Here is a 14,027-nt window from a genome sequence, read left to right as displayed (position 1 = left end):
AAATTTCAGCTGGATGGGATGGAATTTGCTTCTTTTAGAGGCTCCGCAAGCCAAATCGGGGGATCGGTTTATATAAAGGCTATATATAATTATGGACCGATATGGACCAATTTTTGCATGGTTGTTAGAGACCATATACTAACACCATGTACCAAATTTCAGCCGGATCGGATGAAAATTGTTTCTCTTAGAGGCTCTGCAAGCCAAATCGGGGGATCGGTTTATATGGGGGCTATATATAATTATGAACCGATGTGGACTAATTTTTGCATGGTTGTTAGAGACCATATACTAACACCATGTACCAAATTTCAGCCGGATCGGATGAAATTTGCTTCTCTTAGAGGCCTCGCAAGCCAAATTTGGGGGTCCGTTTATATGGGGGCTATACGAAAAAGTGGACCGATATGGTCCATTTGCAATACCATCCGACCTACATCAATAACAACTACTTGTGCCAAGTTTCAAGTCGATAGCTTGTTTCGTTCGGAAGTTAGCGTGATTTCAACAGACGGACGGACGGACATGCTCAGATCGACTCAGAATTTCACCACGACCCAGAATATATATACTTTATGGGGTCTTAGAGCAATATTTCGATGTGTTACAAACGGAATGACAAAGTTAATATACCCCCCATCCTATGGTGGAGGGTATAAAAATTGAATGGTCATGTACATGATTTTCCCGACCATGTAATAGTCTCAAATTCTATCATTTAAATAATAGAACATGTTTGCGGCATTTGAGAACCATTTAAATGCTTATTGCCAACATATTTTTCTCCGCTCGAAAATTATTTTTACAAAGACAAAACACATGGTTTTCGCGACAATTACCTACTCCAGATAAGCATTAAATGGATGCGGCAACCATGTTCAAACATGTTTTTTCTGTGCGTGTATTTATAGGTGGATTTTTCTTTGGATTTGATTTAAAGATCCCGTGAATATTATGTGTACAGAAACTAATTGTTTCGAAAAAATATTCAATTATATCTATAATTGGAAATATTTTTTGTACATAAAATGTTAATTGGTATAATTAATATTTTTATTAAATATGTACAAACTTTCATCGTTTGCGTAGATGTGTTTATTTATTAATTTAATTAAGCAACTTTATGAGCCCACTTCTGAGAGGTTTCACTATAATAATCTTTTATTAAAATCTTCAAAACCTAACAAAAATAGATTGCTGTTCAATAAATTTTGTATAAACTACGTATGAAATAGAAAGATTTTCCTGGTCCTAAGGACTGCTATCCTTGGTGGAGGGCAGTTTTCATGAGTGAAGTCATTGTGTCATGGTGAAAGTTGAACAACTTGAAAGCCGCCATTTTGATATTTTTGGATTACACAATGAACATAAAAATGCTTTTAATGCTATTCGCAAAAGTGTCATGCACAACACATTCCAATACAACAAGATATAAAATAATTAATTTCAACATGTTACCAAAGAATCTCATTAAAAGGATAACTCCATAAAATTTCAGTTTAAAATGTAAACTCGTTCGCTAACAACATATGTTGAATAACGCTTTCGCTAAATGAGATTTTGAAGAGTTTAAAAAAATGTGGAAAAAGAATGAGAAAATTCAAAAAGTATTGAAAACTTCGATTCTATTTCGACGCAGTTTAATTTTTCAAACAAAGGAATTCTTTGATAATTCGACGCTTCATGGTGTTCGATATATAGCAGAAACGGGAAGACCTATCGGTGAAAAGTATGTAATAATTGAAAGCGATTAAAAATCTTTTTAAGTTAAACGTTACAAAATCGTTAAATTGGGTAGGAGACATTGTAAATAAAATATTGACCCAATATGAAAGATAATGCAAACTAGAAGACCAAAATAAATTTTATTAAAAACAAGTATATATGGCAGTAAGTTCGGCCAGGCTGAATCTTAGTATGTTACCCTCCACCATGGATTGAGTAGAAACTTCTACTAAAGACGGTCAACCACAATTGAATTACTTGGGTTGCGGCCGATGGCAAGGCATCTTAAAACTTCTTAACATCATCTTCTAAATTAGTCCAAAGTTAGTCCATGCGGTATATATATTAGACAAAACAAAGGTCGACTACATGCGTATATATGTTATTCAGTTCTTGACCGGTATATATAGGAAAGTAATAATTACGAATCGATATGAACTTTTGTACGCTAATTATAGAGCCAGAATTGAAATATGGGGGTCGTTGTATACACACAAAAAAATTTTTTTGTGATTCAATCACGAAATTAATTGATCCAATTAATTTTTTAATTGAAATGTCTTCAATCACAGAAATGATAGTATCAATTAAAAAATTAATTGACAGCCAATTAAAAAATTAATTGATCCAATTAAAAAATTAATTGATAATATTAATTTGTGTGATTGATTTTTATTGTGCATACACAGAAAAAAATTTCAGGAAAATTTTTCCAATTAAAATTTTAATGAGTTTTAAAAAATATTCAATCAAAAATTTAATTGATTCAACAAATTTTTTAATTGAAACAAAAATCAATCACAAAAATTAATAGTATCAATTAATTTTTTAATTGGATCAATTAATTTTTTAATTGACCTTCAATTAATTTTTTAATTGATACTATCATTTCTGTGATTGAAGACATTTCAATTAAAAAATTAATTGGATCAATTAATTTCGTGATTGAACCAGAAAAATTTTTTTTTGTGTATGGGGACTATATACAATTATGAACACGAGTCTACAAAAAGCAGATTTTTTACAGTTTGGTAGATTGGTATTATTCTTGATGTTTTGGAAGATTTTGCAAAATATTCCTCTCCAATTAAGAGGTGCTTCATAAATTTTCTATAGAAATACCATTTTGACAAAATTTCCTAAAGAAATAAAATGTTGACAAAATTTTCTATAGAACTAAAATTTTGACAAAATTTTCTATAGAAATTATATTTTGACAAAATTTCCTAAAGAAATAAAATGTTGAGAAAATTTTCTATAGAACTGAAATTTTGACAAAATTTTCTTTAGAAATGAAATTTTGACAAAATTTTCTATAGAAATTATATTTTGACAAAATTTCCTAAAGAAATAAAATGTTGACAAAATTTTCTATAGAAATATAAAATTTTGACAAAATTTTGTACAGAAATATAAAATTTTGACAAAATTTTCTATAGAAATATAAAATGTTGACAAAATTTTCTATAAAAATATATTTTTGACAAATTTGTTTATAGAAATATAACATTTTTACAAATTTTTCTATGGCAATAATATTTTGTTAGATTATATTTGGCTCGAGCCGCATCGTGATTTTTCTGTGATTGGGGATCGGATTATTTGGGGGCTATATATAATATAGATCGATGCGGACCAATTTTGGCATGGTTGTTATCGGCCATACACTAGCGAAATGTACCAAATTTCAACCGGATCGGATGAATTTTGCTCCTTCAAGGGGCTCCGGGCGTCAAATCTGGTGTTCGGTTTATATGAGGGCTATATATAATTATGGACCGATGTGGACCAATTTTTGCTTAGTTGTTCGAGACCACCATGTACCAAATTTCAACCGGATCGGATGAAATTTGCATCTCTTTGAGGCTCCGCAAGCTAAATCTGGGCATCGGTTTATATGGGTGCTATATATAATTATGGACCGATATTGACCAAGTTTGTCGTGGTTGTTAGAGACCATATACTAACACTATTTACCAAATTTCAGCCGGATCGGATTACGGGCCGATGTGGTCCAATTTTTGCTTAGTTGTTCGAGACCATATAATAGTACCATGTACCAAATTTCAACCGGATCGGATGAAATTTGTTTCTCTTTGAGACTCCGCAAGCTAAATGTGGGGATCGGCTTATATGGGGGCTATATATAATTATGGACCGATGTGGACGAATTTTTGAGTGGTTGTTAGAGACCATATACTAGTACCATGTACTAAATTTCAGCCGGATCGAATGAAATGTGCTTCTCTTTGAGGCTCCGCAAGCTAAATTTGGGGATCGGTTTATACACAGAAAAAAAGTGTCTCGTAAAATTAAGAAGATTTTTACAATAATTTATTACAAGAATTTTCCAGAATTTTAGTTCATTTTTCGTATCTTGAACGAAAATTAACTACTCGAAAGGAAATTATACAAATTCTAAGTAGCAATCGTTTAGTTCATGGCCTACAAAATACGATGGAAATTTCCTTAAAAAATTTCTTAACTGGTAGTTAAAAATTCGTTTGTCATGCTATAAAACTACTTGTGAAATGTAAAGTATTTTCTAAATAATAAGTGCAATTTACTATAAGATTTTTTTGTATGAGAAAATATTTTTTTACGAAAAATGAACTTGAAAGTGGATAGCAATTTCTTACTGACTATTCCTATAGTTAATAATTGTTGGTAAAAAATTACACAATGAAATATTTTTAGTTCACATGTAATTAAATTTATAGACATTTTCGTCAAAAATGGTAGATAACATTTCATGAAAATTTTGCAAATTTTAAGTTAAACGTTTCATCGTTCATAAACTGGTGTGCCTTTACGAATATTATTCTTGGAGTAAATTGTCAGCAGATGCGATGAACTAGTGCATAGTACAGAGATCTTTATCGACATAGTGGAATGTGATTAATGTAAAGATGATGTTACTTGAGTTTTCTTGTGTATACATGAGCGTGGGGTTGTTTTTATTTTTGTTCATTTAGTGGCTTGTGTGTGTGTGTTTATTATTCGTTGATGGTTTTTGGCCGGATGAGGTGTTGTTTTCAATAAAGGCACATGTGTTTTTGTTGTTGTAGGAATGTTTTGGCTTTGCTTGGTTTTGTTTGGCATGCTTCAGTTGTATAGTTGGCGTTGGCGTGGGCTGTTGCATCTTTTCAGTAGGTATGCAACAAGGGAATATAAAGGCATGGAATATTTTGGATTTTTGAGTCATATATTGGTGTTTGTTTATTAAACCTTTTAAATGAAAGTTATTAATATTTTATCGGTAGTTTAGAAAAAAGTTATTAAGAATATTTAGTAAAATATGTTGAAATTGAAAGTGTATTGAAATTTTTATTATTCAATGTAAAAAATTAATATTCAATTCCAGATGAATTTGGAAAATTTTTGTAATATCTCAGCGTATAGTTTATTCATAAATTGGTAAGTATTTTTATACCCTTCACCACTACTGTGGTACAGGGTATAATAAGTTTGTGCATTTGTATGTAACGCCAAGAAGGAGTAATCATAGACCAACCTTTTAGTATACGGATCGGCTTAGAATTAAATTCTGAGTCGATTTAGCGATGTCCGTCTGTCTGTCTGTCCGTCTGTCTGTCTGTCTGTTGATGTATTTTTGTGTGCAAAGTACAGCTCGCAGTTTTAGTCCGATTGTCCTAAAATTTGGTATAGGGTCCTTTTTCGGCTCAAAGACGATCCCTATTGATTTTGGAAAAAATCGGTTCAGATTTAGATATAGCTGCCATTTATATTTTTCGCCGATCTGGTCATAATTGGCGTGTATATCAACCGATCTTCCTCAAATTCCGTACATCCGAATATTTTATGGGTCTCGAAAAACTTGCAAAATACCAGCCAAATCGGTTCAGATTTAGATATAGCTCTCATATATAGCTTTCGCCCGATTTACACTCATTTGCCCAAAGAGGCCAATTTTTAACTCCGATTTGGTTGAAATTTTGCACAGGGAGTAGAATTAGCATTGTAACTATGCGTGCCAAATTTGGTTGACATCGGTTCAGATTTGGATATATCTCCCATATATAGCTTTCGCCCGATTTACACTCATATGACCACAGAGGCCAATTTTTAACTCCGATTTAGTTGAAATTTTGCACAGGGAGTAGAATTAGCATTGAAACTATTCGTGCCAAATTTGGTTGAAATCGGTTCAGATTTGGATATATCTCCCATATATAGCTTTCGCCCGATTTACACTCATATGACCACAGAGGCAAATTTTTTGCTCCGATTTAGTTGAAATTTTGCACAGGGAGTAGAATTAGCATTGTAGCTATGCGTGCCAAATTTGGTTGAAATCGGTTCAGATTTAGATATATCTCCCATATATAGCTTTCGCCCGATTTACACTCATATGACCACAGAGGCCAATTTTTAACTCCGATTTAGTTGAAATTTTGCACAGAGAGTATAATTAGCATTGTTGCTATGCGTGCCAAATTTGGTTGAAATCGGTTCAGATTTAGATATAGCTCCCATATATATGTTTTTCTGATTTCGACAAAAATGGTCCAAATACCAACAATTTCCTTGTAAAATCGCCACTGCTTAGTCGCAAAGTTGTAAAAATGACTCTAATTTCCTAAACTTCTAATACATATATATCGAGCGATAAATCATAAATAAACTTTTGCAAAGTTTCCTTAAAATTGCTTCAGATTTAAATGTTTCCCATATTTTTTTACTAACATTGTGTTCCACCCTAGTGCATTAGCCGACTTAAATTTTGAGTCTATAGATTTTGTAGAAGTCTATCAAATTCTTCCAGATCGAGTGATATTTAAATGTATGTATTTGGGACAAACCTTTATATATAGCCCCAAACACATTTGACGGATGTGATATGGTATCGAAAATTTAGGTCTACAAAGTGGTGCAGGGTATAATATAGTCGGCCCCGCCCGAATTTAGACTTTCCTTACTGGTTTTATTATCGGGTTTCCCACAAAATAAGCAAGTAAACCAAAATAATACTGACTTTTTAACTTGGTAGGTGTATATAAATCTTATGGTGTTGTAAAAATAAACTAAACTACAATGTTATAGATGAACTAAAATTTAAGAAAATTATAAACTAGACAAGTTGAAAAAAATCTTAAGGGCTAAATCATGGTCATTATTACTACAGTTTAGTTCATTTTGCAATGGAAAAGGGTTCACTGTTTTTTCAGTGTATGGGGGCTATATATAATTATGGGCCGATGTGGACCAATTTTTGTATGGTTGTTAGCGACCATATACCAACACCATGTACCAAATTTCAACCAGATCGGATGAATTTTGCTCGTCCAAAAGGGGGCTATATGTAATTATGGGCTGATGTGGACCAATTTTTGCTTAGGGTTTCGAGACCATATACTAGTACCATGTACCAAATTTCAACCGGATCGGATGAATTTTGCTCCTCCAAGAGGCTCCGCAGGCTAAATCTGGGGATCGGTTTATATGGGGGCTATATATAATTATGAACCGATGTGGACCAATTTTTGCTTAGTTGTTCGAGACCATATACTAGTACCATGTACCAAATTTCAGCCAGATCGGATGAAATATGGCTCCGCAAGAAAAATCTGGGGATCGGTTTATATGGGGGCTATATGTAATTATGAACCGATGTGAACCAATTTTTGCGTTGTTGTTTACTAACACTATGTACCAAATTTCAGCCAGATCGGATGAAATATGCTTCTCTTAGTGGCTCCGCAAGCAAAATCTGGGCGTCCGTTTATATGGGGGCTATACGTATACAGTGCGCATTTAAGGGTTAATATTTATTACGATACGATTTGGCCTGAAAAACTTTGTCCAATATTTGGTTTGCAAAAAAAGAAAAATAATTGTGTGTATTCTTAAAACTTCTTTCGCAAAGAAATTCTGCGTCTATCTAGTCGTGACCGTCCGTCCGGCCGCCTTTTAAAATCATGCTAACAATCGAACGGAATAAGATCGGCTTACAACTTTACACAAGTAATTGTTATTGATGTACATTGAAAAAATATTACCCTGAAGCCAAAATTTACTCGTCCTCAAAATTCGAGAGCGAATTCTGGCGCCAACTGGGACCGCAATTTCCCTCTGATCCGGCAAAAATTCGCTATGTAATGTAGATATCCGTCCACTTACTGCACACAAAAAAATAATTCTTTCCTCCTAAACGAAATTGTAGACAAACATGTAAGGAAGGAAGTTTGTTTGGAAGAAAAGTGTATACTTTTGTGATAAACGTTGACCATTTTACAGGATACAAAAAACAATTTAATTTTCTGACCAAATCGCATCTAACCTCACCTATTTCTCACTTCAATGAGGTTTATTTAGTTCTTAACACCTTTTTCTGTGATACAAACAAAGTAGAAAAAAATTATTTGATTTTACAAAATTTTACCTTTCACCTAGGCGTAGAATCGAACCGCGGACCATACAATTTGTAAGCCAATACACTGTCCACTGGGCTACGTAGCTGTTATTGTCATCAACAGACGATAATCGCTGCTAGAGCCAACAACACACAAGCAAAGCATATTTATAGAGCATAGTTTTGGGCACCCACGAGCCGATGCAGAGAAACTTTATTTAACAGAAAAGTAACTTTAGTTGGCCACTTTCTTAAAAATAATACTTTTGGAAACGAAAATAAGGTAATTTTACATATGTATATTTCAAAAATATTCGCAAGATTTCGAAAAGTTGTATCGGTATAAAAAGAATGGCGCTTGATATAAACGAAATGAACTGTGATTTTGGAACAAAAAATATTTTTTTATTCCAAAAATAAACATTTGAAACAAAAAAAATTTTTTTTTTGTGATAAAAGCTTCGAAGGAATTCAAAAAACTTTAACAACCAACAACCCAGCAAAAAAAAGATTCCAAAAAAGTAGTTTGGATCCCCAATTTGTGATCCGGAAGTACTACAAACTTGGATCATCTCCAATGAATTTTACATGGGTTTTTCATTGCGGCAAATATTTTATCAGTTGACTCAACTATTTAATATCCATCAAGTAGCAAATTACAATATTTATCTCTGACACCATTTCATTGGTTTCAGGTTTTTGTGGTTTTGCTTAACTGCTATAGGCGCAGTTACAGCTTTGGTGATTATTTCGAGTCTATGGGAGAAATTCCAGACAAATCCGACTATCACAGGTTAGTATATATCGTAATAAATTGCACTTAGCTCACAATTTTTACTCATACCTATAATTTGTATTAATATCACTAATTACCCATATATTACGATACGTATTAAAATCACATGGCAACCATATCTCTGAACACAGAAAAAAAATTTTTTGCCTTTAATCACGAAATTAATAGATCAATCACAGAAATGATAGTATCAATAAACAAACCCAATTAAAATTTTAACTGTTCCAATTAAAAAATTAATTAATTGAAATTAATTGATTAATTTTTGTGATATATTTTTGTTTCGATTTGTTGAACCAATTAAATTTTGGTAATATTTTTTATACCCTCCCCCATAGGATGGGGGGTATATTAATTTTGTCATTCCGTTTGTAACACATCGAAATACTGCTCTAAGACCCCATAAAGTATATATACTCTGGGTCGTGGTGAAATTCTGAGTCGATCTAAGCATGTCCGTCCGTCCGTCTGTTGAAATCACGCTAACTTCCGAACGAAACAAGCTATCGACTTGAAACTTGGCACAAGTAGTTTTTATTGATGTAGGTCGGATGGTATTGCAAATGGACCATATCGGTCCACTTTTACGTATAGCCCCTATATAAAGGGACCCTCAGATTTGGCTTGCGGAACCTCTAAAAAAAGCATATTTCATCCGATCCAGCTGAAATTTGGTACATGGTGTTGGTATATGGTCCCTAAAAACTATGCTAAAATTGGTCCACATCGGTTCATAATTATATATAGCCCCCATATAAACCGATCCCCCGATTTGGCTTGCGGATCCTCAAAGAGAAGCAAATATCATCCGATCCGCCTGAAATTTTGTACATGATGTTGGTATATGGTCTCTAACAACCATGCAAAAATTGGTCCACATCGGTCCATAATTATATATAGCCCCCATATAAACCGATCCCCAGATTTGGCTTGCGGAGCCTCTAAGAGAAGCATATTTCATCCGATCCGGTTGAAAATGGGAAAATGGTGTTAGTATATGGCCTCTAACAACCGTGCCAGAATTGGTCCATATCGGTTCATAATTATATATAGCCCCCCCCATATAAACCGTTCTCCAGATTTGACCTCCAGAGCCTCTTGGAGGAGCAAAATTCATCCGATCCGGTTCAAATTTGGAACGTGGTGTTAGTATATGGCCGCTAATAAAGAATATTTTGTTTGCACCAATCGTGAAAATATATATGCTTGAAGCAAAATATGTTTTGGGTATATGTTACAGAAGCGATTTTTTTGAGGGTACAGTGTACAATAACATCAAGATTTCGAAACACACTTTGGACTCCAAAACAAAATCCTCTAACCGTTTCTAGCCCAAATGCTGCATTTCCTATTCTATGCAAAAGTTTGCTTTTCGATTTCGGAAAAAATTCCCACAAAAATCTCAATTTTCATGGAAATTTCCCACCAAATCCCAAACTCCAAAATTCGGTCCGCATGCACGAAAAATATCCCAAATTTCGGGGAAAGTCCCCAATACTGACAACACTGATTCTACCTTAACCTCAATCACTCCCTATACAGGATTGTTGTTATGTATTGCAAAAAACTTCGGGTTGCCATAATTTATCAACCAATCAATCTGTCTGACAGCTGACAAAATTATTCGAGTGACAGTTCATTTTATTGTTTATATGCTTATAAAAGCATTTTGATCTATTGCATTTAGAAATAAAGTTATTTGGCAATGGAATTCAAGGGTTATAGTGTGATTGCTTATATTTGGCTGGAAAACCTCAAGGGGCTATAGTTAGAGCACTCCATCATTTAAATGTGAATAATTTATTTGTTTATCGTGATGATGGTAGTGTTGCATCGTCGTGATGATGGCAGTGTTGAAACACATATTGAAAAATGAGCTTGAACTAAAGCCAATGAAGTTCCAAAAAGTGCAAGAGCTCAACGATGCACAAACTAGACTAGACTAGACTAGACTAGAAAGAGCCTCAGTTATCGAATTTAGTTTTCTTCGACGAGAAGCCATTCCAAATTGAGCAGTTTGTGATCAAACTAAATGACCGGGACTATGTGCAAAAGAGGTCAGATGAAAATTTACATCTTCGATTGGCAACTGAAACTCAAGCACCGCCGATTTTAATAGTGCGGGCCGCCCTAACATTTCGACCGCAGCCATGGATATTCCAACAAGACTCAGCTGTAAAAGGAGGTACCAGCTGTACAAGGAGGTTAATTTCTACCGCATAATGGCCACCAAAATCTCCGGTTCTCAATCACGGTTGCTACTTGTGCTAAAAATAATCTACCAAGATTTGAAGAAAATTTTACCAAAAATCTACCAAATTTACGCAATTTGATTTTAAAGTTTTTGATCAAAATTTTGTCATTTTTTTAGGGACTTTTGTCAAAATTGTATATCTATAGAAAATTTTGTCAAAACTTTATTTCTATAGAAAATTTTATCAAAATTTTATTTCTATAGAAAATTTTTTCATCATTTTATTTCTGTAGAAAACTTTGTCAAAATTTTATTTCTATGGAAATTTTGTCAACATTATATTATACCCACCAGACATCGAAATGTCGATTTCCGACTATATAAAGTATGTATATTCTTGATCAGGCAGAAATTCTAAGACGATATAAGCATGTCCGTCTGTCTGTCTGTTGTAATCACGCTACAGTCTTCAATAATGGCGTCATAAAATTGTGCACAGATTCGATTTTTTGTTTGCAGGCAGGTCAAGTTCGAAGATGGGCTATATCGGTCCAAGTTTTGATATAGTCCCCATATAAACCGACCTCCCGAATTGGGATATCGGGCTTATAAAAACCCTAGGTTTTCTCCAATTTGCCTGAAATTGGAAATCTAGAGGTATTTTAGGGCCATAAAGAGGTGTGCTGAAAATGGTGCCTATCGCCCCATGTTTTGTTATAGTCCCCATATAGACCGATCTCTCGATTTTACTTCTTTGGCGTCTAAAAACTGTATTTACAATCCGATTTGCCTGAAATTGGAAATCTAAAAGTATTTTGGGACCATAAAGAGGTGTGTCGAAAATGGTCCGTATCGGTCCATGTTTGGGAATAGCCACCATATAGACGATTTCCCGAAACTCTATTTACAATCCGATTTGCCTGAAATTGGAAATTTAAAGTTATTTTGGGACCATAAAGAGGTGTGTCAAAAATGGCCCTTATCGGTCCATGTTGTGGTATAGCCCTCATATAGACCGATCTCCCGATTTTATTTTTTGGGCATCTAGAAACTGCATGTACTAACCGATTTGCCTGAAATTTTAAATCTAGAGGTATTTTATGACCACAAATAGGTGTGTCGAAAATGGGATGAATCGGTCCATGTTTTAGTGTAGCCCCCATATAGACCGATCTCCCAAATTTACTTCTTGGGCTCCTAGAATCCGCAGTTTTTACTCAATTTGTCTGAAATTGGAATTCTAGAGGTATTTGAGGACCATTAAGAGGTGTGTCGAAAGTGGTTAGTATTGGTCCGTGTTTTGGTATAGCCCCCATATAGACCTACCTCCCGAATTTATTCCTTGGGCTGCTAGAAACTGTAGTTTTTATTCACTTTGCATGAAATTGGAAACCTAGATGTATTTTAGGACCACAAATATGTCAGCCGAATATGGTGTGTATCGAGCCATGTTTTGGTATAGCTCCCATATAGGTTAGGTTAGATTAGGTGGCAGCCCGATGTATCAGGCTCACTTGGACTATTCAGTGCTGAGTGCTGCCCGATTCCATGTTAAGCTCAATGACAAGGGACCTCCTTTTTATAACCGAGTCCGAACGGCGTTCAACATTGCAGTGAAACCACTTAGAGAAGCTTTGAAACCCTCAAAAATGTCACCAGCATTACTGAGGTGGGATAATCCACCGCTGAAAAACTTTTTGGTGTTCGGTCGAAGCAGGAATCGAACCCACGACCTTGTGTATGCAAGGCGGGCATGCTAACCATTGCACCACGGTGGCTCCCAGCTCCCATATAGACCGATCTCCCGAATTAAATCCTTGGGCTTTTAGAAACCGTAGTTTTTATCCGATTTGCCCGAAAATCTGTATCGCATTTATTTTGATCGGTCCATTTGGTATGGCGTCGATTTCACTTCTTGAGGGCATAGCAGGCGCACTGATCATACAAATTGCCAGATTTTACTCCTCTTAATCATCTAAATAATGGCAGTAAAAATCTACATATTTAAGATTTCAAATCAAGGCTTTATTTCATCATTTACACAATATGTTTATGGTTTCTCTAAAACTCAAACATAATTGGTTTTTATAAATCCAGAATCTGATCTAGTCTTCATATACAGAATCTTTAAATTTATTTTCGGGAAGCGTACTGGTTGAAGTCATCTGCTTGGGAGAATATCTGTCATCAAACCCCCGGAAATTCTCTATATTATCAAGTAACCTGCTACGACGAAGAATTTTTGGTAGAATTCTACCAACTGTGGCAACCGTGATCTCAATCAATTAGACATTTGCGTCTGCAACATTTTGAAGAATAAGATTGACACTGAAAAATACCAAAGTGCCGATTATCTTAAGACAGCGCTTAGCGAGGATTGGTTCTACTTTCATGCAGCCAGTTGTAGCTTTGTTATGGGTTCTTAAATGTGATGTTATTTCCGATATTTTTGCTTAAAACAAGCGAAAAGTATATACCGCTTTAATTTGCATTACATATCTGGCATCCTGCATTTCTCTTACAAATTTCATAAAATATGTACAATCAATAAAATAGGGTAGGTTTATTTATCCATCCAAATATCAGAGCATATTAACTTTCTTCTTCCATCAACAGGGTGATTTTTTAAGAGCTACAGGGAAATTTTCAAAAACAAAAACACATCAAATTCAGTAAAAGGCATGAGATCTTTACTTAAATCGATAGTATTTATAATTTAATGTTTGCAGATTATTTCATTCAAATGTTGACCCCAACTCCCTTAAATCGTCCATCTACTTAGTCCAATTTTCCAATTTTGTTTATATGTCAGACGATTCCTGGTTAAATTATAGACCAAACTGATGATGTTTGAAAATGAAACAAAATAAGATATGCGCCCCAAAAAATAATAGCTAAAAAGTCACCCTTTTCATATTAGAATAGGTTATAATAATATT

The 14,027-nt window shown here is 34.3% G+C and overlaps 1 protein-coding gene across 1 annotated transcript in view; it reads left to right on the top strand.

Annotated features, from left to right (window-relative positions):
- The first annotated feature begins 1,523 nt into the window (after window positions 1–1,523).
- LOC142229245 (sodium channel protein Nach-like) overlaps window positions 1,524–14,027 on the top strand; it is a 31,600-nt gene continuing 19,096 nt past the window's right edge. Inside the window, exons 1-2 of the mRNA XM_075299784.1 lie at window positions 1,524–1,729; window positions 8,794–8,891. Of these exons, the coding sequence (XP_075155899.1) occupies window positions 1,578–1,729; window positions 8,794–8,891 (250 nt within the window). The 5' untranslated portion in view covers window positions 1,524–1,577. The remainder of the gene's footprint in view (window positions 1,730–8,793; window positions 8,892–14,027) is intronic.

This window comes from Haematobia irritans, chromosome 3 (assembly GCF_050003625.1).
Source record: "Haematobia irritans isolate KBUSLIRL chromosome 3, ASM5000362v1, whole genome shotgun sequence".
NCBI lineage: Eukaryota > Metazoa > Arthropoda > Insecta > Diptera > Muscidae > Haematobia > Haematobia irritans.
This window is presented reverse-complemented; position numbering and strand designations above follow the sequence as displayed.